The sequence below is a fragment of the Patella vulgata genome, chromosome 6 (assembly GCF_932274485.2).
Source record: "Patella vulgata chromosome 6, xgPatVulg1.2, whole genome shotgun sequence".
NCBI lineage: Eukaryota > Metazoa > Mollusca > Gastropoda > Patellidae > Patella > Patella vulgata.
In genome coordinates this window covers 650,587-672,719 of record NC_065884.2, presented here as the reverse complement: position 1 = coordinate 672,719, position 22,133 = coordinate 650,587, and the positions used below count along the sequence as shown (strand labels likewise).

General features: G+C 37.5%; 1 protein-coding gene and 1 long non-coding RNA gene across 3 annotated transcripts in view; one reads left to right on the top strand and one right to left on the bottom strand.

The window, feature by feature from the left end:
- The first annotated feature begins 7,677 nt into the window (after window positions 1-7,677).
- The window catches only part of LOC126823980 (sex peptide receptor-like), a 39,750-nt gene continuing 25,294 nt past the window's right edge, over window positions 7,678-22,133 (top strand). The window contains exons 1-2 of one of the 2 annotated variants that reach the window (XM_050553045.2): window positions 7,678-7,766; window positions 11,196-14,554. In XM_050553045.2, coding sequence (XP_050409002.1) covers window positions 11,981-13,021 — 1,041 coding nt within the window. In that variant the 5' untranslated portion in view covers window positions 7,678-7,766; window positions 11,196-11,980 and the 3' untranslated portion in view covers window positions 13,022-14,554. Of the gene's footprint in view, window positions 7,767-11,195; window positions 14,555-22,133 lie in introns of those variants that run through there. The other variant, XR_008788499.1, reaches the window with a different exon arrangement.
- Window positions 17,421-18,332, bottom strand: LOC126823983 (uncharacterized). Its single transcript, XR_007681421.2, has 2 exons — window positions 17,964-18,332; window positions 17,421-17,757 (listed from the first exon to the last, which is right to left on the bottom strand). It is a non-coding gene; the product is annotated as an uncharacterized LOC126823983 (long non-coding RNA).

Here is a 22,133-nt window from a genome sequence, read left to right as displayed (position 1 = left end):
ATCGACGATTTTAGTCGAAAACACTACTAAGTATTTTTCGCGAAATTTAAGAAGTTTATATTCTGCTTTCATTTAATAAAAATGAAAAGATTTAATTTACCCCTCCCCCCTCCTCCTAGTACCCCCCTCCCCCCTCCTCCTAGTCTTATTGTGTAGGAGGTTTACCCCCCTCCCCCCTCCTCCTAGTCTTATTGTGTATGGAGAGATGTGAACCGGAGTAGGTGTAGGAGGTTTACCCCCTCCCCCGCCTCCTAGTCTTATTGTGTATGAGAGATGTGAACCGGAGTAGACGTAGGCGGTTTACCCCCCCCCCCCCCCGATTCGGTGAACTGTCCATTTACTGGCAATGTATTTCCGTTTTTCGGACACAAAAATCAGACAATGGACGGGGAACATTGAGTTGTTTTTTGCTTGACATATTGTAAATTTATATTGTTGTGTAATTAATTAAAAATAAACAACCATCATAGCTTTGTGGAAAACTCGTTTTAGTTAATGATTGATTCATTCTGAAAATTCGGGCGGCAAAGAAAGTTTCTGGACAAATAACCTGAGCCCCCTACCCACAACTAAGATTGGCCCCCTATACCCGTGGGAGTAAGACCGCATTACTACAAAACTGTATACTAATTTTTGGATATGACGGCCATTAAGGGCAAAGGTCTCTTTTTTGGAAGTAGAGTATACTAATATATACTATTCAAAAAAGGTAGGGGATATTTGATTTTGGGGGCATAATACTAAAATATGCAAATGACTACGAAAAAAGTCACTATAGAACCTAACAGAAGAAACATTTCCAGTTACATGTGACGCCCAAACGCACCAATAGCTACCGCATGGAATGCAGGTGATGCTTGGGATCATCATGGGGGTCCAACTCTGACTTTGAATGTTACAGTCATTGTGGCATTGAATTCCAGGGTGGAAACATCAGTTTAATTGTTTTAGTGACCAGAAAACAAATTTTGATATGCGTCGGCTTACCCAAAATGCAAGGTTACGTGCCCTTGGCATGCTACAGATCGGCACAACACAGGCGGTTGTGGCGCGGACGATGAATGTTTCTCAGTCTGTCATAAGCAGGCTATGGTCCAGATACCGTGATACACAATCTGTACAGGACAGACCACGCTCAGGTCGACCAAGGGCGACAACTCAAGCCCAGGATCGATTTATCCGTACCTTGGCCTTGAGAAATCGTGTCATCACAGCAAATCAGATCAGCGCTCGTCTTCAAAAAGACACTGGTGTGAGAGTGAGTGGCCAGACGATTCGGAATCGACTGCATAGGGGTCACCTTCGCGCCCGACGTCCTCGCGTGATCCCTTGTTTGAGAGATCATCACATTCAGGCAAGACGTCGTTGGTGTAGGGATCGCCAACACTGAGATAATCGACGCTGGAGCAATGTGATGTTTTCAGATGAGTCAAGGTTCACTGTTGATTTTTTGGACAGACGTAGGAGGGTGTGGCGTCGTCGAAACGAGCGCTTCCAAGACGTTAACGTCATCAGACATGATCGATTTGGGGGTGGTTCTGTTATGGTGTGGGGAGGCATCACTGTTGCTGGAAGAACGGCTTTACATGTTGTTGCAGGGCGTGTTACAGGCCAGTACTACCGGGACAACATCTTGGCAGTCCATGTTGTGCCGTTCGCACGACGTCATGGCCGCCGTTTCATCTTCCAGGATGACAACGCAAGATGTCACAGGGCCAGGATCGTTACAGGTTACCTCCAACAACAGAACATCACCACATTACCTTGGCCAGCACTGAGTCCCGACCTCTCCCCCATCGAGCATGTCTGGGACATGCTTGGACAGAGGTTACGTCAACGTCAACAACGTCCTGCCAATGTCCAAGAACATGCTGCTGCGTTGCAACAGGAATGGGACAATCTGGACCAAAATGACCTTAGACGTCTCATTAGGAGTATGCCACGTCGGATCAATGCTTGTTTGGCAAACAGAGGAGGATTTACCCGTTACTGACTTGGTTGTGATGCTGTGGTAACTTTGCTGTATCATTTTACCCTTATAATGGTCAGTCTGTGCCTTACTTAGTCTAACGATCATTTGGAATAAATCGATGAATGTGAACTTCATTTCATTTTGTCATTTGTTTCTTCGTCAGTTTCATTAGGTGACTTTAATAACACTTAAAAATCAAATATCCCCTACTTTTTTTGAATAGTATATTTCCCGTTGTGCAGAACCACACTGCTTAAAACTTGATTTAGAGGTGCGGCTATTGGACGCAGGGCTGTGGTCTTTCAGAAAACAAGTTTAAACCATTGCATAATTGTTCGATTACGTTTACAAGGTTCTTTATAGATTCGATTAATTTGAAAATAATATTTGTTAACTAATTGAATTCAAGGGCGGTGTGCCCACCCCCCTCATCTGCATATAGGGGTCGCACTTAACCGGATTATTTACTCAGATTACTGGAAATGGCATTTTTTAGCTCTAGTTTTCGACTTCCTGGTGTGCGGTTCGCACCATGGGCGCCCGCAGCACGCGGCACCGCCGCCTGCGCGCCCCTCCCCCATCCATGGTCTCTGAACCCGCCCTTGGAACTCAAACGATAACTGTTTTACTAGGGGAATATACCAATGTGACTATCGTTACCATGGCTACGAAGTACACACCCGCCTCTAGCACAATATCCACCATTACCTACATTTTAAGGGATCGTTTATTGTAGAATATTCACCTACAGTTTAAGGGATCGTTTATTGTAAAATATCCACATACAGTTTAAGGGATCGGTTATTCTAAAATATCCACCTACAGTTTTAAGGGATCGGTTATTGTTTTGAGCACCACCATATATTACCATAATCAGAAATGGAATTTTGATATTCGTGGAAACACAAATATAAAACAAAAACCCAACAAATTCTGTGGAGGTAGAACCGAGTGATTTATTACCAGTATAAATAAATAATAAAAAAAACCAAGAACATCAAAAATGTCGAACCAATATCTACAAATGCTTTAATTCTCTATGGGAATTCATAATTTACTAATTGCATTTGGGTGATGATTTCTGAAAGGTCAGCACGTTATTACCCCGAAGGCGATTGTAATCAACTATAATGCACATATATATATGTTCAGTAAACATGATTATGGAAACCATTTCCGTTCAATATGCGCAGAAATCGAAATGAAATGATGTTTAACGTTCTACTGTTCTGCTCCAACTGGGCCAACAATGCTATTGTGGACATTTTGCACGGACAGAGGCGCTACGACCTACTCTTCTATCAAATTCCAATTACCAAGTTATCTTTTACGTGCACGCCAATGTGTACAATCATGGGACCTCGATTTATCCTCCAATCCAAACGACGTTGTCCTTGCCAGGCCTTCTGTCCTGCATCACTGACAAGGAGGAATCACGCCGGAAAATCCCGACCGTTGGTTCTTCGGGCGTAACGTCAGCTTTCACCTAGGGTAATATCGCAGACAATTATTCACCGGTCTTTACGTCTCCCTTCACCTAGGAGGATATCGCAGACAGTTGAACTTTGGGTGAACTTTTATAGTATCCCAAAAAGAAATTATACCCGGTGAACGTTTGACAAAATTTTACATTATTTCTGATAGCTTTTGCAGTGCTTTGAAAACGGATTCTCTTCAAAGATGCATTGCGTAATTATTCTTCAATAAGTGTATGTTATAGTGTAATATTTGACTGAAACATACTACGAGTGTATGTTACAATGTAATGTTTGACTGAAACATGCTAAGAGTACAATAAGTGTATGTTATAATGTAATATTTGACTGAAACATGCTAAGAGTACAATAAGTGTATGTTATAGTGTGATATTTGACTGAAACATTCTACGAGTACAATAACTGTATGTTATAATGTAATATTTGACTGAAACATGCTAAGAGTACAATAACTGTATGTTATAGTGTGATATTTGACTGAAACACACGACAGGTACAATAATTCTAAATTGAAAAATATCTCATATGGATTAATGCTTTGAAACTCTATCGGGGGGTTGGGATGGCCTAGTGGTCTAGAGTGTCACGCTTCGACCTCTAGTTGGCCGGTCACCTCTGGCTTGCGGCTGTGGTTTCGATCCCAGGTGTGAGCGTATGTGGCTTGGAGATAGGGGCGCCTTCTCAACCTCGTGGGTTTACTCCGGGTACTCCGGTTTCCTCCCACAGCAAAGACCCCTGCGCGTGCGCTAAGATCATTAAAATGAACTTGTCTGCGATATCACCTTCGGTGGAAGCGGACGTTAAACGCTAAGAACAACAAACGAAACTCTATCCAACAAAGCCGTATTGAACAAAAAAAGCTTAAATATATACGTGTACATTTTAATTTACATTTCTTTATGAGTGCCATGTAATCCTGGAAATTATAAGTAAAACATTGTAAAGGAAAAGTAAAACAATCAGAATTCTTTGCGTTTACTTTGAAATCGGAAAATCATTGGAAATCTACCATAAAAATTTTGAAGATGGAAAGAGTTTATTTATTTAATGTATCCACAATGGCGACACCATACAATGGGTCCCATACAATTTTATATCATTATAGTCGTAATACTAGTAAACGTTTAATTGCTGATTATGTTAAGAAAAAGTGAAATGAAATCACTGGTCTCAACCCTGTTATCGGCTATATCTATAGCGGATCTGATGACGTCATGGACAATGTTTCCAAGGGCAATGTTTTACTATCTGATCAAGCCAACGACTAATCTCCCATGGTGTTATATTTTGGAATTTTCTAAAATACTTCCAATAATTAGTCACAGATTGTCGATTCGGTTTACTTTACTGCTGGGGGTCTACCGCTATATAATGGTGTGCCACCTAACCAAGGCAGCACAGTGGTGTAGATACAGGATCGCCTATAGGGTAATAACTGTTATGATTCTAGTCTCAGTTTCAATCTTCGTCTGTGATTTTTTAAAATATAAAATCGAGTCAGAAGACATGTGGAATCATGAACTGAATAGGTCCGAGACAACTTGCCTGTACAAATACAAGCACTGGATTCAGGGGAATACTGTCATATATCGCAATCTTAAAAATTTTATAAGATTATTTCTCATTCAAATAATTCCATCTGCTGGATTGCTGTTTATTACTTCGAAGCTAATCTTAACCATGAAAAAAGCCAACGCCACCAGAAAATATTTAAAGAAAGGAATAACACAGCAAACCACAGATTCGAACAGAACCAGTGTACTTCTCATTCTTGTTCTGATTTTGTTTATAATTGTTGAGATACCAATTACTGTAATGCTCTGCATCCTAATTGTTGGGACGTATACACAAACTATGATAATTATGGGGCTTGATATTTTTATCATAGCCCTTGCTTCTAACAACACAGTTTTAGTAACCTGTACGTTTAATTTCTGTATTTATTGTGTCATGGGAAGAAAATGTAGATCGGCGATTAAAAGATGCTGTTGGCACTCTGGACCAAATAATAGGATACACTAAAAGAATATAAGACCTACGGTTTCCTTGGTGATGTGTATTCGTTCTAATTGTGCTAAATACGGGACACATTAAACTATAACTATTTCACACTAAAAGATGATTTCGGTACCAGGACAAAGTAATAGGACACTAAAAGAATATAAGACCTACGGTTTCCTTGGTGATTGTGCTAAGTACTGAACACCAGCGTTTATCGTTCCACCGCGTGTATGAACATCGACTTGGTCATATTGGGAACAATTATACGTTAGGTTAGGCTATTGTAATGGCGAGCACTAAAACTAGTAAACCGTTGCCTTGATGACGTGGATTCATTCTGATTGTGCCAAAATTCTATTGTATTTTTCGGTTGTACGTGACAAGGAGTAGGGTTGCTTGAATGTAAAACAGACATGACGCTGATCCCACGTGGACGGAACAGTTCGCCAGTTGAGGCGCGAGTAGAATTCAAAGTTGAAACTCGAGTTGTGTATCATTTTCAAGCTAACCAATAACTGTGAGACCGTAAGTAACGAGCGATAACTTCAGTCGGTTTTATGGAAGGATAACTCATGTTTTCCTTTGGCTTTTTTCACTTCCATTTCTTGAAATCTTCGTTACACATCTATCGTAGCAATGATCTCTGTATTAAAATTATTTTGGGACCGTTCCCTATCAGATTAAAAAAGAATCAAAGTTGTCGGTCATATTTGAAATAAAACATGTCTATCGGGGTCACTAGGGGGCGTTCTGAACTGTAGAAACCAGGTGATATTCTCTTCTGAGGGGTACGTTTTTTATAGGTCGATTGTGGCACCGTGCTCAGTAACGCAGAAATTTGTCCGCCATACTTGAAGCAAATCTATCTTCTACTAGTTCTACCGGGATTTTGTGATGTGTTCAGCTTGGAACCAGTTCTGGAGTAGGATCACCCAGGAGATTATTTGTTCTGAAGTTGTGTTTTATTTACTTTGGGACCATACCCTATCAGCTGAAAAAGGAATCAAAGCTGTCCGTCTTATTTTGAAATAAAGCTACTTACTCGGGTCACTAGGGGGCGTTCTGAACCAGAAGCCAGGGGATTTTTTGTTCTGAAGGGCACTTTTCAAGTTTGCCTTAGCAACGTGATCATATGTAGCAAAGATTGACTTTGTCCGCAAAAAATTGAATTAAATCGACTTTTTCCGCGATTTCGGGGGCGTTTGGCCCCTAACCCCAGGGGATGTGCAACTTAAGAATTCCCATTCTGATCATCTGCCATAATGGTGCCTCCGTTAGACATAGTAAAAATTTTGTCCGTGAGTTTAGAAACAACGGTCAGCTCGCTCCCCTATTAATGGTATATGTTCTACTATATTTTGTTATCTACTTACTTGGTTTTTGTCATGGTATTTGATTTTTGAAATGGTATGTTTTTTGTCATGGTATTTGTTTTTTGAAATGGTATATGTTTTTTGTCATGGAATTTGATTTTTGTCATGGTATATGTTTTTTGAAATGGTATATGTTTTTTGTCATGGTATTTGTTTTTTGAAATGGTATATGTTTTTTGTCATGGAATTTGTTTTTTGTCATGGTATATGTGTTAATAACTAATTAGTGTATAACACAATGGTAAATATTATATAGTTATGGTATATTACAAGTACATCGTTTAAAATTAGAATTGTATAAATAGTTGAATAATTTTTATATATGACTTTATATTACAAGGTAGTGTGTATATTATCATAGACCCGTACAATGTAGTTACTGAATTGTATAATTATGGTATTTTACAAAATAATAAGTACATTGTTTAAAATTAGAATTGTATAATGAGTTTTATAATCGTTATAATAAATTAAAGGAAGAATGTATAATATCAAACAACCGCATAGTGTAGCTACTGATTTATTGTTTGATAGAGCCGTTTAACAGGTCATCACTAGCTTCCTCTGTCGTCACAATATTCTATTTTTGAAAGTTCTGAAATAAGTGTTATTATTATATTAAAATATCATTAAATTAAACAAAGATACAATTTAGAAATCTGATATTACAAATGATTCCCCGGTTGTATGTGACAAGGAGTAGGGTCGCCTGACCTGTTTCTTAGAACGAAGATGTACCTATATTTGGTCATGAGTCGCTCTTAACATTACTTCCTGCCAATTTCATTGTAATCCTGTTAAGTGACAAATCCTGTTTACCAATAGACAAATAGACTATATAAGTCCATAGCATTCTGCATTTAGGTATTATTTATAAATAACCAACGATGGATACAAGATTAATTCTCGTATTGGTTGTTATGGGTAAGTATATCATCTAATATAGATATTTAATTTCTGTGTTTGGGAGTCGCAGTGGTTCAGTGTGTAAGTATTCGAAATGAAATGGGTTTAATGTCCTACTGTTTGGCTCCGACTGGGTTCTTGAAAACGGGTATAGGCCATGCAGTGTGAGGAGGGATCTTCTACATGCAGACTAATGTGTACATGGGAGCTAGGTTTTTCGAAGCATCCGAAGACTGCACGTTGTACCTTCCTTGCCATGTCCTCCGTTCTGCACCACTCACAAGGGGTGGATTGTTTATTATAGCAACTACGGCGCTGGTTATTCAAGTCTTAGCCTCCCTTATAGCAACTATGGCGCTGGTTATTCAAGTCTTAGCCTCCCTTATAGAGAGAATTATCAGTTCTTTATGTTATTCCTAGTTAAAATACAGATGTGACGTCATCCTTTGATGTTGGCGTCCATTATTTCCAATAATGTACGGACAATGTGCCAAGCGTACATTATTTATACTAGATGAAATTGCAAAGCACGTGCGAGTGTCTATATTTTAAGTTGAGCTTGAAGGACAATATTGGTGTCAGTCATTATCACTTATGTGATAGAACTGGTTAAACACTTTCCAAATATAATTTTAACACAGAGATCGTTGCTACGATAGATGAGTAATCAATGTTTCAACAATCGGAAGTGACGAACGCAAAAGTAAACACGAGTTATCCCTCTATATAACAGATACATGGGCGAATTTCTGCTCACTAAGAATTCCTTCGAAGATCAAAAGCTGTTGTGTGAGACTGTGAGAGGATATCTGACAATTCAATAAAGTAATTGAGTGTCATTGAATAAGACAGTCCCTTGTTTTTATTCCTTCTATACCTTATAAAAACATGATAATGCACGGACTTTTTCTGTTTTTCTTTCGTGATTGAACCTCTATCAAATAAAGACGTATCGAAAAAAAAAGCTTAAATATACATTTCTTTATGAGTACCATGTAATCCTGGAAATTATAAGTAAAACATTGTAAAAGAAATTTAAAACAATCAGAAGTCTTAGCATTGATCTCTGTGTTAAAATTATTTTTGGAACATTCCCTATCAGATGAAAAAAAATCAAAGTTGTCTGTAACATTTGGGGTCACTATGGAGCGTTCTGAACTGTAGAAACCAGGTGATATTCTCTTCTGAAGGGTACTTATTTATAGGTCAATTGTGGCACCATGCTCACGAACGCCGCAGAATTTTGTCCGCCATACTTGAAACAAATAAGTTGTCTAGTAGTTCTACCGGGATTTCGTAATGTGTTCAGCTTGGAACCAGTTCTGGAGTAGGAACACCCTGGGGATTATTTGTTCTGAAGTTGTGTTTTATTTGCTTTGGGACCATACCCTATCAGCTGGAAAAGGAATCAAAGTTATCCGTCATATTTTGAAATAAACCTACGTACTCGGGTCACTAGGGGGCGTTCTGAAGTCAGAGGCCAGGGGATTTTTTGTTCCGAAGGGCACTTTTCAAGTTTGCCTTAGCAACGTGAACATATGTAGCAAAGATTAACTTTGTCCGCAAAAAATTGAATTAAACGACTTTTTCCACGATTTCGGGATCGTACAGCCCCTAACCCCAGGGTATGTGCAACTTAAGATTTTCTATTCTGATCATCTTCTGATCATCTGGCATGATGGTGCCTCCGCTAGGCATAGTACCAATTTTGTCCGTGAGTTTAAAAACTAGCTAGCTCCCCTATTAATGGTATATGTTCTACTATATTTTGTTATCTACTTACTTGGTTTTTGTCACGGTATTTGATTTTTGTCATGGTATTTATATTAGAATAGTATAAATAGTTGAATAATTATTATATATGACTTTATATTACAAGGTAGTGTGTATATTATCAAAGACCCGTACAGTGTAGCTACTGATATGTATAATTATGGTATTTTACAAAATAATAAGTACATTGTTTAAAATTAGAATTGTATAATGAGTTTTATAATTATTATATTAAATTAAAGGAAGAATGTATAATATCAAACAACCGCATAGTGTAGCTACTGATTTATTGTTTGATAGAGCCGTTTAACAGGTCATCACTACCTTCCTCTGTCGTCACAATATTCAGGTTAAATGAATTTGGAGAAATGTTTTTTGACATTAGTTTAGCAAAATTGGTACTTAGAGGTATCTATTCAGAAAATGTTTGTTCCATAATGTCTCCGATGAAATGTAAATGTAGGCTTAGGGGCGTACATAAAGATTTTTTTTTTTTTTTTTTGGGGGGGGGAGCAAAAATGCGACCGACTGATGCATATGTCCCAAATACGAGTGCCGCAGTCAGGGACTGGGCACCACAGGTGATAGTTTCTAGGGGCCAGTAGCTGATCTGAAAGCTGGGAATAAGGGATGGGTGTGGGGCAGTTCCAATCTAGTACGTCACCCACAATCACTCCCCACAATGAATGTCAACAAAATACTGGCTATAACACTGGACGTCCCCGTAGAACACAGATCGTATTGCCTATATAGTTGTTCGCTGATCGTTATCTCGTCGGAAAGCAGTTTTATTCACTTTGACATAAAGTTCCTTATAATATGATGTTTGTTATTGATTTTGTTATTAAATTTATGTGAACCTCAGAGGCAGTGGCTACAACACTGAGTAACCCGAGACAATTTTGAAAAATTGAATCAATATCCCGGCATTTGAGGTCATTGCTGAGCAAATTTTTGTGAACAAGAGAACCGTCCGCCAATTTCGCCTGTTTTGTGAGAGTAGAAATAACAATTCTCGAGTCTGTGGCCCCACTCACTAGTGGTACCACTAACTGGGCGATTCACTGTAACTGTGAATATGATAGTGATGAGATTGTATAAGACAGACGAATAGACATGATAGAATTGAGCGCTGTTTGGGGTCTGAGGAAAGGTTTTGCAGAATTCTGATGGTCAGAAAATACTTACAACATGAGTAAACTACGTTTTAATTTCTACTGGGATTAAATATGCAACAAGTAAAAATTCTTAAGTTTAATAGATCGCCTTAACATTTTATAATTTAAATATTTTTTGCGTAATTCTGAAACATACCGTGGCTGATTTAGGACACGCAAAGAAGAAAAATATAATATCTCGAGCGCTCAATTCTATCATGTCAATTGGTCTGTCTTTTACAATCTCACCACTATCATATTCACAGTTACGATGAGGTATGTGGAACCTTATGACGCCTTAATTACAATAAATCATATAGTTTATCCACCTCGACGTAAGACTTAAAAATAAATAAATACAGTTGGTTTAACTTGAATGTAGATGTTTCATATATATCCCCTTTCAGTTGAGTCACATTATCTTAAGTGTTCATGTCGCATATCGTCTTAAGTATTTGTCAAGTAGGAGCCGGATCTCTCTTATTACATATATTTCAACAATAATTGTCTATTTCAGATGAATTTTATTTGGTGAACTTGAACAATATTCACAGTTCCATGGAAATGATTGATATATTGGAGAACAATTTATTGATTGAAATTTTGTAGAATTTTATAGTGTTTTGAAAAGGAATTGTTCATCAGTTCGTTCGTTAGTTCTTCAGGCGTAACGTCAGCTTTCACGTAGGGTAATATCCCAGACAATTATTCACCGGTCTTTACGTCTCCCTTCACCTAGGAGGATATCGCAGACAATTATACGTTGAACGTTGGGTGAACTTTTATACGATCCCGAAAAGAAATTATATCCGGTGAACGTTTGACAAACTTTTACATTATTTCTGATAGCTTTTGCAGTGCTTTGAAAACGGATTCTCTTCAAAGTGTCGCACAAAAGATGCATTGCGTAATTATTCTTCAATAAGTGTATGTTATAGTGTGGTATTTGACTGAAACATACTACGAGTGTATGTTGTGGTATTTGACTGAAACATGCTAAGAGTGCAATAACTGTATGTTATAGTGCGGTATTTGACCTAAGCATACGACGGGTACAATAATTCTAAATTAAAAAATATCTCATATGGATTAATGCTTTGAACCTCTGTCCAATAAAGACGTATCGAACAAAAAAGCTTAAATATATACGTGTACATTTTAATTTACATTTCTTTATGAGTGCCATATAATCCTGGAAATTATAAGTAAAACATTGTAAAGGAAATGTAAAAAGAATCAGAAGTCTTTGCGTTCACTTTGAAATCGGATAATCATTGGAAATCTACCACACAAGTTTTGACGATGGAAATAGTTAATTCATCTAACGTATCTACAATGGCGACACCAAGAAAAGAGACTGACTTTGTAGATTTGATATGGTACCTACGGGGTCCCATACAATTTTATATCATTATAGTCGTAATACTAGTCAACGTTTTATTGCTGATTATGTTAAGAAAAAGTGAAATGAAATCACTGGTCTCAACCCTGTTATCGGCTATAGCTATAGCGGATCTGATTGCGTCATTGACAATGTTTCCAAGGGCAATAATGTTCTACTATCTGATCGATCCCAGGGCTAACCCCCCATACAGTTGGTGTCGTGTTTTGTCTTTTTCTTACATACTTCCAGTAATGATTCACACTTTGTCGACTTGGTTTACTTTATTGCTGGGGGTTTTCCGCTATATAACGGTGTGCCACCCAACCAAGGCAGCACAGTGGTGCCAATACAGGATCGCCTATAGAGTCATAGCTGTTATGATTCTAGTCTCAGTTTCAATCTTCGTCTGTGATTTTTTTGTTTTTAAAATCGAGCCAGAAGACATTTGGAATTATCAACTCAATAGGTCCGAGACAACTTGCCAGTACACATACAAGCACTGGATTCAGGAGAATGAATTCATATATCACCTTGTTCAAGACATTATGAGATTAATTTTTATTTATATAATTCCATCTGCGGGTTTGCTATTTATTACTTCGAAGCTAATCTTAACCATGAAAAAAGCCAACACCACCAGAAAATATTTAACGGAACGAATAACACAGCAAACCACAGATTCGAACAGAACCAATGTACTTCTCATTCTTGTTCTAATTTTGTTTTTAATTGTTGAGATGCCAGTTTATTTACTTGGCGGCATCATAATTGGTGAGACGTATACACTAACTATTATAATTCCGTTGCAATATTATTCATTCCTTATTCCTGCTTCTAATAACACAATTCTAGTAACCTCTACGTTTAATTTCTGTATTTATTGTGTCATGGGAAGAAAATTTAGATCGGTGATTAAAAGATGCTGTCGGCACTCGGGACAAAATAATAGGACACTGTAAAAGAATTTAAGACCTACGGGTTCCTTGGTGATGTGTATTCGTTCTAATTGTGCTAAATACGGGATACATTAAACTATAACTATTTCACACGAAAGATGCTTTCGGTACCAGGACAAAGTAATAGGACACTAAAAGAATTGTGCTAAATACTGAACACATTAAACTATAACTATAACTATTTCATTCTGTGGCGTTTCATACGGTGGCTGATAAGGGACATGAAAAATAACATAATTTGGTTTTTTTTTTGAATATTCAACCAAGTCAATTTTAATATAATTTGGTTTTTTCATAATTTTCACACAAGACAATTTTAATTTCCATCCAAGTCAATTTTAATGTACGCGTTCAGAATGCGACTGTGCGTTTAGTAGTAAAATGACAGCTTGAAGGTAACACAGAAATGACGTCGATCCCACGTGGACGGAACTGTTGACCAGTTGAGGCTCGAGTAGAATTCAAAGTTGAGACTCGAGTTGAATTCAAAGTATTGTGTATCATTTCCTAGCACCAATAACTGTGAGACACTACAGGCTTATTTTATAGAACGTATTTATATTGATCAACCTATGTAATATTATAGAGGTTATTTTAGTTTTATGAAAGGCGCTCTGTTTAATATATTGAAGTGGTTCAACAAATAGGTGGCAACAAGAAATAGGCTAATTGGGTATTTTGCGAGCTTTAAGTTTCTTAGACCTAACTCACAGACAGTTTCTCCCACCATCAATTGTTGAAAGTAGGGTACTATCGTCCAGTCATCTCGTGCACAGATTAGTCCAATTAAATAGAATAATGTTGATGTAAAACGATGCCGATACGAAACACTTACCCAAAAAGGGTAATTGTTCCGACCTAATAGCTGACGCGTCTATACTTTCTATATACGAAACAGCGAGGTTAATATTCCCATCATCCAGAGTTCCTAGGGGAACATGATACCCTCAGCCTTCCCGGCTTTAGATGTCGGAATGACCCTAGCCACAGAACACGCGCTAAGTGATAGAGAACTTATATTTAATGTCATAATGTGTGCAGTTTCTTTAATGTAACCTTTGTATTATGGATATTATAAAGATATAAAAACATAGTTAACGTAAACCACAAGCTAGGGGATAGAGAACTTATATTTAGCTTATATTTAATACCAAAGCTGTGTGTGTAGTTTCCTGTATATTGTGGATGTTATAAAGATATAAAAACATAGTAAACCGACAATTTGTCCCAGAGTCAATTGATTCTTGAAATTTTATACACAACGCGAAGTCAAAGTTAGTTCCAAATTGACAGTAGTGGCACACCTGGTGGGAGACTTAGAAATGGTGATAACACAAAACTTACCTACTTCATTGTCCGTACTCAAGGGATTTGAATGTATTTGCATCTAAAATATGAAACAGCATGGCATTACTTTGAACTCTTTTAAACACACTTTTAAAATACTTTTTAGAAAATATTTATTGTGAAACTGTTTTAGTTATGACGTTCTATTACAATTTTTAACAATTTTAGAGATAAATGGTATGAATTAAATAGTGGTTTTACTTATTTGTGTGGTTTAACGTCAAATCGACACAACTAGGTCATTTCGGGACTAACATTTTGATCAATTTTATTTCAATAATTCGTTTGTGCGATTTGGATAAAAAGACATTAGGACGCCACTGACCCAGTTTATTTGCAAGTAATGAACTTCAACTGCCGGCCTATTTGTAGGTAAAGACCTTCAACTGTCGGCCTATTTGTAGGTAAAGACCTTCAACTGTCGACCATTTGTGGATAATGACCTTCCACACTGCGAACAGAACAGTATATTTACAGACTTGATAACCGTATATAATTACACGGTTTACCAAACAGAAATCAAGCCTGGGAACGTGTTTCCAGACGTGTTAAAGCTTGCTGGTATTTACAAGTGTAAAGGGTATTTACAAGTGTAGAGGGTTCTCATAATTCTACTTGAAGATAGTGTTGAATTATAATTGTGTGTCAGCTGTAGCAAGAAATGATTGCTTTGGCAAGGAAATAGGAATCAGGGTAAAAAATAGTCGATAGGATTCAAAATCACTGGGGTCACAAAGAAAAAAGGTGAATTTAGCAAGTTTACATTTTTATTGAAAGTGTGATTACTTTCGATCATTTTCAGCTTATTTTCATGATACAAGAATGACCGCGCATTCACTTTCAGTGCAAATGAACCCATTTGACCTTTGACCCCGAATATCTCGAAAACGCTCCAACGGCGGACTTGTTACCGCTCGGCATCGTATTCTACGCAAAATTTTACTGTAGAAAAGTTGGGTCTGGTTTTGTGCCCATTTGATGGAACCCCCCTCCCCCGCGCTGAGCCTCCAGAGTATGGCAGACTCTACACATTGTTTTTAAATGTTGACACTATTAAAACAAATGCGGTGGTTACTGCATGTCCATGGGCGTCACACAACGGAGGGTCCGGGGGGTGGGGTATGTTTTTTGTTTTTCTGTGGAGGGGCTGAATATACTTGGACCCCCCCCCCCCCCAAATTTACATAGTAGGCCCTAACTCCTATTTATTTACAACAATTATTAGTTAAGATTCTATCTGTATAAAACCTGTACATCCCAATGTTTTAGTTTAACCCCCGTAAAATATGCCAAAACAGTGTTTACAGAAGACTGAAATTTTAAAAAATTTTATGGGAGTGCCCCATCTGTGCATGTCGGCTACTTTTTGGGAGGTGGGGATACCATAACTTCCGTTTAGGATTCGTTGGTTTTTTACTTTATACATTCTCATTTTTTGAGGAGTCAACTCGGACAAATCATCATCGGTAAATGTCAAACCGTAGTAATTCGGATCCAATATGGATCTTATTATGTGAAAAACTCCTGAATCAACTATGCCTACTCTCCTCTAGGCCTCCCTTATTTGTTCCTCATATACCATAGATAACGCTTAATGAGTTGTTGACAATTATATAAAGCTAAGATATCTTGTACTGTAAACTTTTCATGTAATGTCGTCCTCTTTGCAATAAACACTGATATTATATAGGCCTACTGTTTGATTAAAGATTACTTATATGGTCTACATGATGTTGGTGCTTGTTATCGAGAGAGAGAGAGAGAGAGAGAGAGAGAGATATTTAACGTCCTTCCGACACAAACAAGGTCATTTCGGGACTAAATTTTATTTCAATATTTCGCTTCGGAGTAGGGGTCTTTGGCAGTGTGTGGGGGGGGGGGACTGGAGGGCCCTGGCGAAAACCCACGAAGTTGGGCTGGCGACCCCACTCCTTGTCACATACAACCATGCTAACACATTCAACCAATCGACAACCCGATTCGCTTAGAAACATTATATAAAAAATTCCGAGTTTTTAAATTCCGAGTTTTCGTTTTTACACGATGTTTTACCGAAAACTCGGAAAAGAATCTGACTTTTTGTTCTGTGCCGAAAACTCAAAACCTAAAGCTCGGAACTGATGAAACTCGGAAAATCTTTTTCCGAGATTTCCGAGTTTTCCGAGGCATCCTAGTTTTCACTATGGTCGTTAAAGGGGGTATCTTTAAGTTTACGAATGTCGCTTAGATGATTGTAAAGTCTTCATTTGCAGTTATCAGACTTTTGGCCGATGTAGTTGATACCGCAAGAATTAAATGAAATGGCGTACATTTGATGTGAGACATTTGATATTGCAAATGAAATCACGTACGATCAATTCAAAATAATCCGATCACAAATGCCAGAATTGTAGATACTTTAATAAAGCATCACGAAGATTCATCTCCATTTTTGTTCAGTCTTTACAACCACGTGCTAGACTTGATAACCTACTTCAAAATGACGTCAGACTAGTTCCTACGTCACGACTAAAAAGGTCACGTGAAAGCAACTCTAAGAATATATCATACAGGTCAGAAAGCTGCCTGACATTTCATATTGTCAATAAAATCACGTACGGTTAATTGAATTTATGCGATCACAAATGCCAGAATTATTTTCACATTTGACTTTAAATGTTTATGACCACGCCAAGTGACAATATCTATGATTTGTTTTTTTTTTCTGGATGTATTGAAGTTTACAGATAAGGGAGATAACTCACTTTCCCGATCCCCTGTAGCGAGTTAAACATCCACTCGTCATGTTGAGACTAGCTATTAGTTCAATAAAACCCTTACAGAGGTCTTTAATAATAGCAGGGCCCGGACGAGTCACCGGGCAAATTAAACAACCAAGTGTTGAATGGAAACTACCCCACTCGACTCAATGATAGACTTTATGTTCTAACTCGCACGTGTTCAAAAATGTAGCCAAGGAGGTAACCCCCTTCCACCCTAGAATTTACTGTATAACTACTATATTATGGCTTATGTTGTAGGGGGTCAAATATTAAGTAAATAACCACACCAAGGGTTCAGTAAAACAGCAATTTATTACCTTATAATAAAAACCCTGAAATTATACAATTACAGTATAAATAACATAATCCAACATATAAAATCAATTCATTCATATTCATTAAAATAATATATTACATATTAACACTAAAATCTCTATTCTAACTACTACTTTTATATATACTTAGTCTATATAAATACTTTAAAGGGAAACTACCTCCTGTTAACCCGTATGAAATATACAGGCATAATCTAAATAATCTTACTAATAATAATAATGTTCTTACCCATGAAGGGGTTTTTAATAAAGTAACCAGAGTCTGGAAACAAGGTGAAGTACCTTATAGCTCTGTCTGTAATAAAATATGGGGTATTTGATATTAATTATATTATTAAAGCGAAATGCTTTAAATAGCGTTACTAGTATTACTATTATAAACTGTATGCCTTGTATTTGCAGAATGTAATTAACAAAAACCAACATGTCCGCCAACTTTAACAAAGACAAATAAAATATATATAAACTTATAAAACTGATAAAACAAATAGCCACACATACCTTTAAACTGTAAACAATAAATCTGTAGATAATAATTCTTCCAATACCAAATACACACAATTGATACGAATAAATGAAACTATTGAAACTTTAAATATAAAATCACTACCAAGGTTGAATGAAATATTCAACCTCACACTACAAGATTCTATAAGTAAGTGACCAAGGAGATAGGAAATACAAATCCAAGAAACCTTTGGGTCAAAGGTGAAAATTGAATCCCAGTGACCAGATGATGAACTCGAACTCACTGGTTAGAAGAGTGTACAGAACAGGATAGTTTAAAGATGCATTGATGTGTGACATATTACTTAAAATTACATTAGTATTGTGATCATATTAAAATACCCATAAACTAAATAAAATCACTCTACCACACTTATATAACAAACAAAATCATTTAATTATAGCTTCATACTTCCTCATATGGAAACTCAATTTAATTTTACCCGGAAACAATAACATCTGAAAACTGTTCAAGAGAAGACCCATTCCCAGTGTTTACTATAATTACCTGCGATATGGTGACTAATATTCTGCCACCTGTTGGCGAATATTCATAAGGGGACGAAGAGCAACAGCTTCCGGGGGTATGGTTACAATTCAAATCTGTGTGTTTCCAAATTTCCATGGTCGACCTCATACAATGAAATGGGGTTAAACATCCTACTGTTCTGAAGACTGGTATAAGAGACATTTTGCCTGTACAGCGGTAGTAAGGCCAACTCTTATTTCGAATTCTAACTGTCAAGGGATCTCTTACGTACACGTCAATGTTTACACGCGACCTCGGTTTATCGCCCCATCCGTTTGTTTGTTTGTTACTTTAACGCGTAATCGACACAAACTACGCCATTTTGGGACTGACATATGGTTAAATTATATTTCAATAATTCGCTTACAAGTAGGGGCCTTTACTTGGACCACGCGAAATGACCTAGTTTGTGTTGAGAGGAATCTGCTTAGGAAATTATTAACTCAACACCTTTATTAATGGAAATATATGCCATTAATTTATTTATCACAGAAGCAGATCAGCTTCATAAATTCAATTACAGAAAGAGAGAGAGAGAGAGAGAGAGAGAGAGAGAGAGAGAGAGAAAGAGGGGGATGGGGTTTAACGACCACTCGACACAAACTAGGTCATTTGGGGACTATCACATTGTTCAATTGTATTTCAATAATTCGCTTGCGCGTAACCGGAGGACCCGGAGAAACCCCACGAGGTTGGACAGACGACCCTTCTCCTTGTCATGTACATCCGGGGAAGGGAAATCCCACCAGTTGACTCAATGACAGACCTCTAACTTTCTCCATCTCTTTGATCACCTCTTACTCTCCCCATCTCTTAGATCACGTCTAACTTTCCCCATCTCTTAGATCACGTCTAACTTTCTCCATCTCTTAGATCACGTCTAACTCTCCCCATCTCTTTGATCACGTCTAACTCTCCCCATCTCTTAGATCACGTCTAACTTTCCCCATCTCTTAGATCACGTCTAACTTTCTCCATCTCTTAGATCACGTCTAACTCTCCCCATCTCTTTGATCACGTCTAACTCTCCCCATCTCTTAGATCACGTCTAACTCTCCCCATCTCTTTGATCACCTCTTACTCTCCCCATCTCTTAGATCACGTCTAACTTTCCCCATCTCTTAGATCACGTCTAACTTTCTCCATCTCTTTGATCACGTCTAACTCTCCCCATCTCTTTGATCACCTCTAACTCTCCCCATCTCTTAGATCACGTCTAACTTTCCATAAAATGCCCGTAGTAACACGTAGCAACATCTTGCTTAATAAGGTTGTATAGGGTTCATCACCATGGAAACATGAGATAAAGAAACCGGAAGTAAACATGCCTCACATTTCAACATAATCAACCTCTCAACGCTTGTATCATTCCGCCTCAAAATCATGAATATTTACTAACACCTGGCAGAAAATGTACATTCAAACACCCGCCTTCAATTCTTCACCAAAAAGTCAACAGAAATCGAGATGCAAAAGGGGGCAAAGGGAGAACGACTATAAGTAACTTTTTCACAGGTGTCCTGTTTGCATTGTGTGGTTATCATATTGATGTAAGGAGCAGGCGCAGATTACCCCCCCCCCCCCCCATGAGACCAAGCAAGCGCCCCCTCAAACCCAGTCCCAAATTATATATTATCGGAATAAATATTACACGTAGCTGTCTACGGCGCTCGATTTCATTGTATAATTAATTCTATATGACTTGCTCGCATACTGTATGAAATATCCGCACACACTATGTATTGTATAATGGTGGAGAGCGAGACATGAAGTAATATAGTGTAACAATGTCTTAAGCTCGAGACCATTAAAACGCGTGCTTTTACAGTGAAATACGTCACGTGAGTCCAATATTTCACTAGTATAAATAATGTACGATTAGCAAGTTGCCTGTGCGATTATTTGAAATAATGATACGCCAACATCTGTATTTTAAGACTACATAATATCATAGTTTAAATTCAGCCACAAAACATTTTTTTTTCTAGCAAGAATTAAATAAACATCTATGTTGATACCATTTTTTTTTTTTTTTTTTTTTTTTTGCAAATCAATGAAAACAAAGTCTAGAAAAACATGATTAAGTATAAATATATTATAAACATACCTGAAACACGTACGGATCAACTATGATCAAATATACTATATATATAAATACCTGTTGATACAGGGATTAAAACTTGAATCGTGTTCATTAGATTACGAGTCAATTTGTATGAGTTTTACTAGAGATTAATAAAACAATAGAATATAAATCACAAGGAGGAAAAATTATCAAATATTGATACATTATCTTCTTACAAATCAAAGAAAAAATCTACGAATTTCTGAAATAGAAAATAATAAAAAAAGAACACGAGTCATTGTGGTATAGAAAATAGAAAATAGAAAATGCGATTAATTCTGACAAAAGAAACAATAAAATGATATTGTACAAACTAAATCTGTTCTTTCAACTTTTCATGAATACTCGCTTAAATTTTCCGGGGATATCAGGCCCACAACGCATGCAGTCTGATTAAACTACAGATCAATATTTCGTTTCGGTTTTTTTATACCTTCGATAGCCTACACTACATTAAGATCTGACAGGTTGTACTCGAAGGTCACGTCAGGGGTAGTACCAGCGGCTTTTGACCCTATGACGTCAGACATTGATTAATCAATCAGCGTTGACGTGGCTAGTGATTTACCCACAGTTCCGTGCATCGCACGCCAAGAACTCGCCGTAACACAGACCGTTTTATTGGCTAATCTCTCACTCCAACCAGAACGCGTGTTATATAATAGGATCTGCGTTTTAATCATATTGCAACGAATGCGACGACTGAATAAGAACATGGCAGCTGAAACATATTCGTTGTGTTTAATTACGTCGCGATTGTACTCAAATCAACTCCGTTGTCGGGACTGACAGAACTGTGACAGGATTGCAAGGAATGCGACGACTGAATAAGAACATATTATCTGAAACAGCCATGGCAGCTGAACATATTGGTTGTGTTTAATTACGTCACGATTCTACTCACATCATCTCCGTTGTCGGGACTGACAGAACTGTGACAGGATTGAATTCCGCATCACTCGATTGTAATAACTGTCTATTCGGACAATCGAGCATTCCTGTAGTGTAGGCCATCGAAAGTTTATAAAAAAAAACAGGAACTGAAATAAAGATCTGTATTTTATTCAGATTGAATCGAAAGTGGGCATTTCGTGCTACAACGCAATGACAGCTGAACGATTTTCGTTGTGTTTAAGGATACTTTCCCAGAAAAGTATTTATCGGGTGGTTATTTCCAATAAAAGTATTCCAAATTTGGTATATATGGAAAGTATAGACACCCAATCTTACTAGAAAAAATACTTGATTACCCGAAAAACGCCCATGGAGCAAGTACTGGGCAAAATTGTCAGGGTATAACTAACTGGCAACCCGACTGTTATCTGCGAGCTAATTGTATGCCAGCTTAAGTGAGGGAGCGTTTGTTATTTCTTGATCAAATGGTTAGGCGGGTTTGGGAACATTGGGGTGTCAACGTACAAAAGACTCTGCAATTAAACGGCGGAAAAAGAAGTTGACAGAAATGATTAAGAATTTACTCGGGCCTCAATATGTATGGTAAATGTACAGT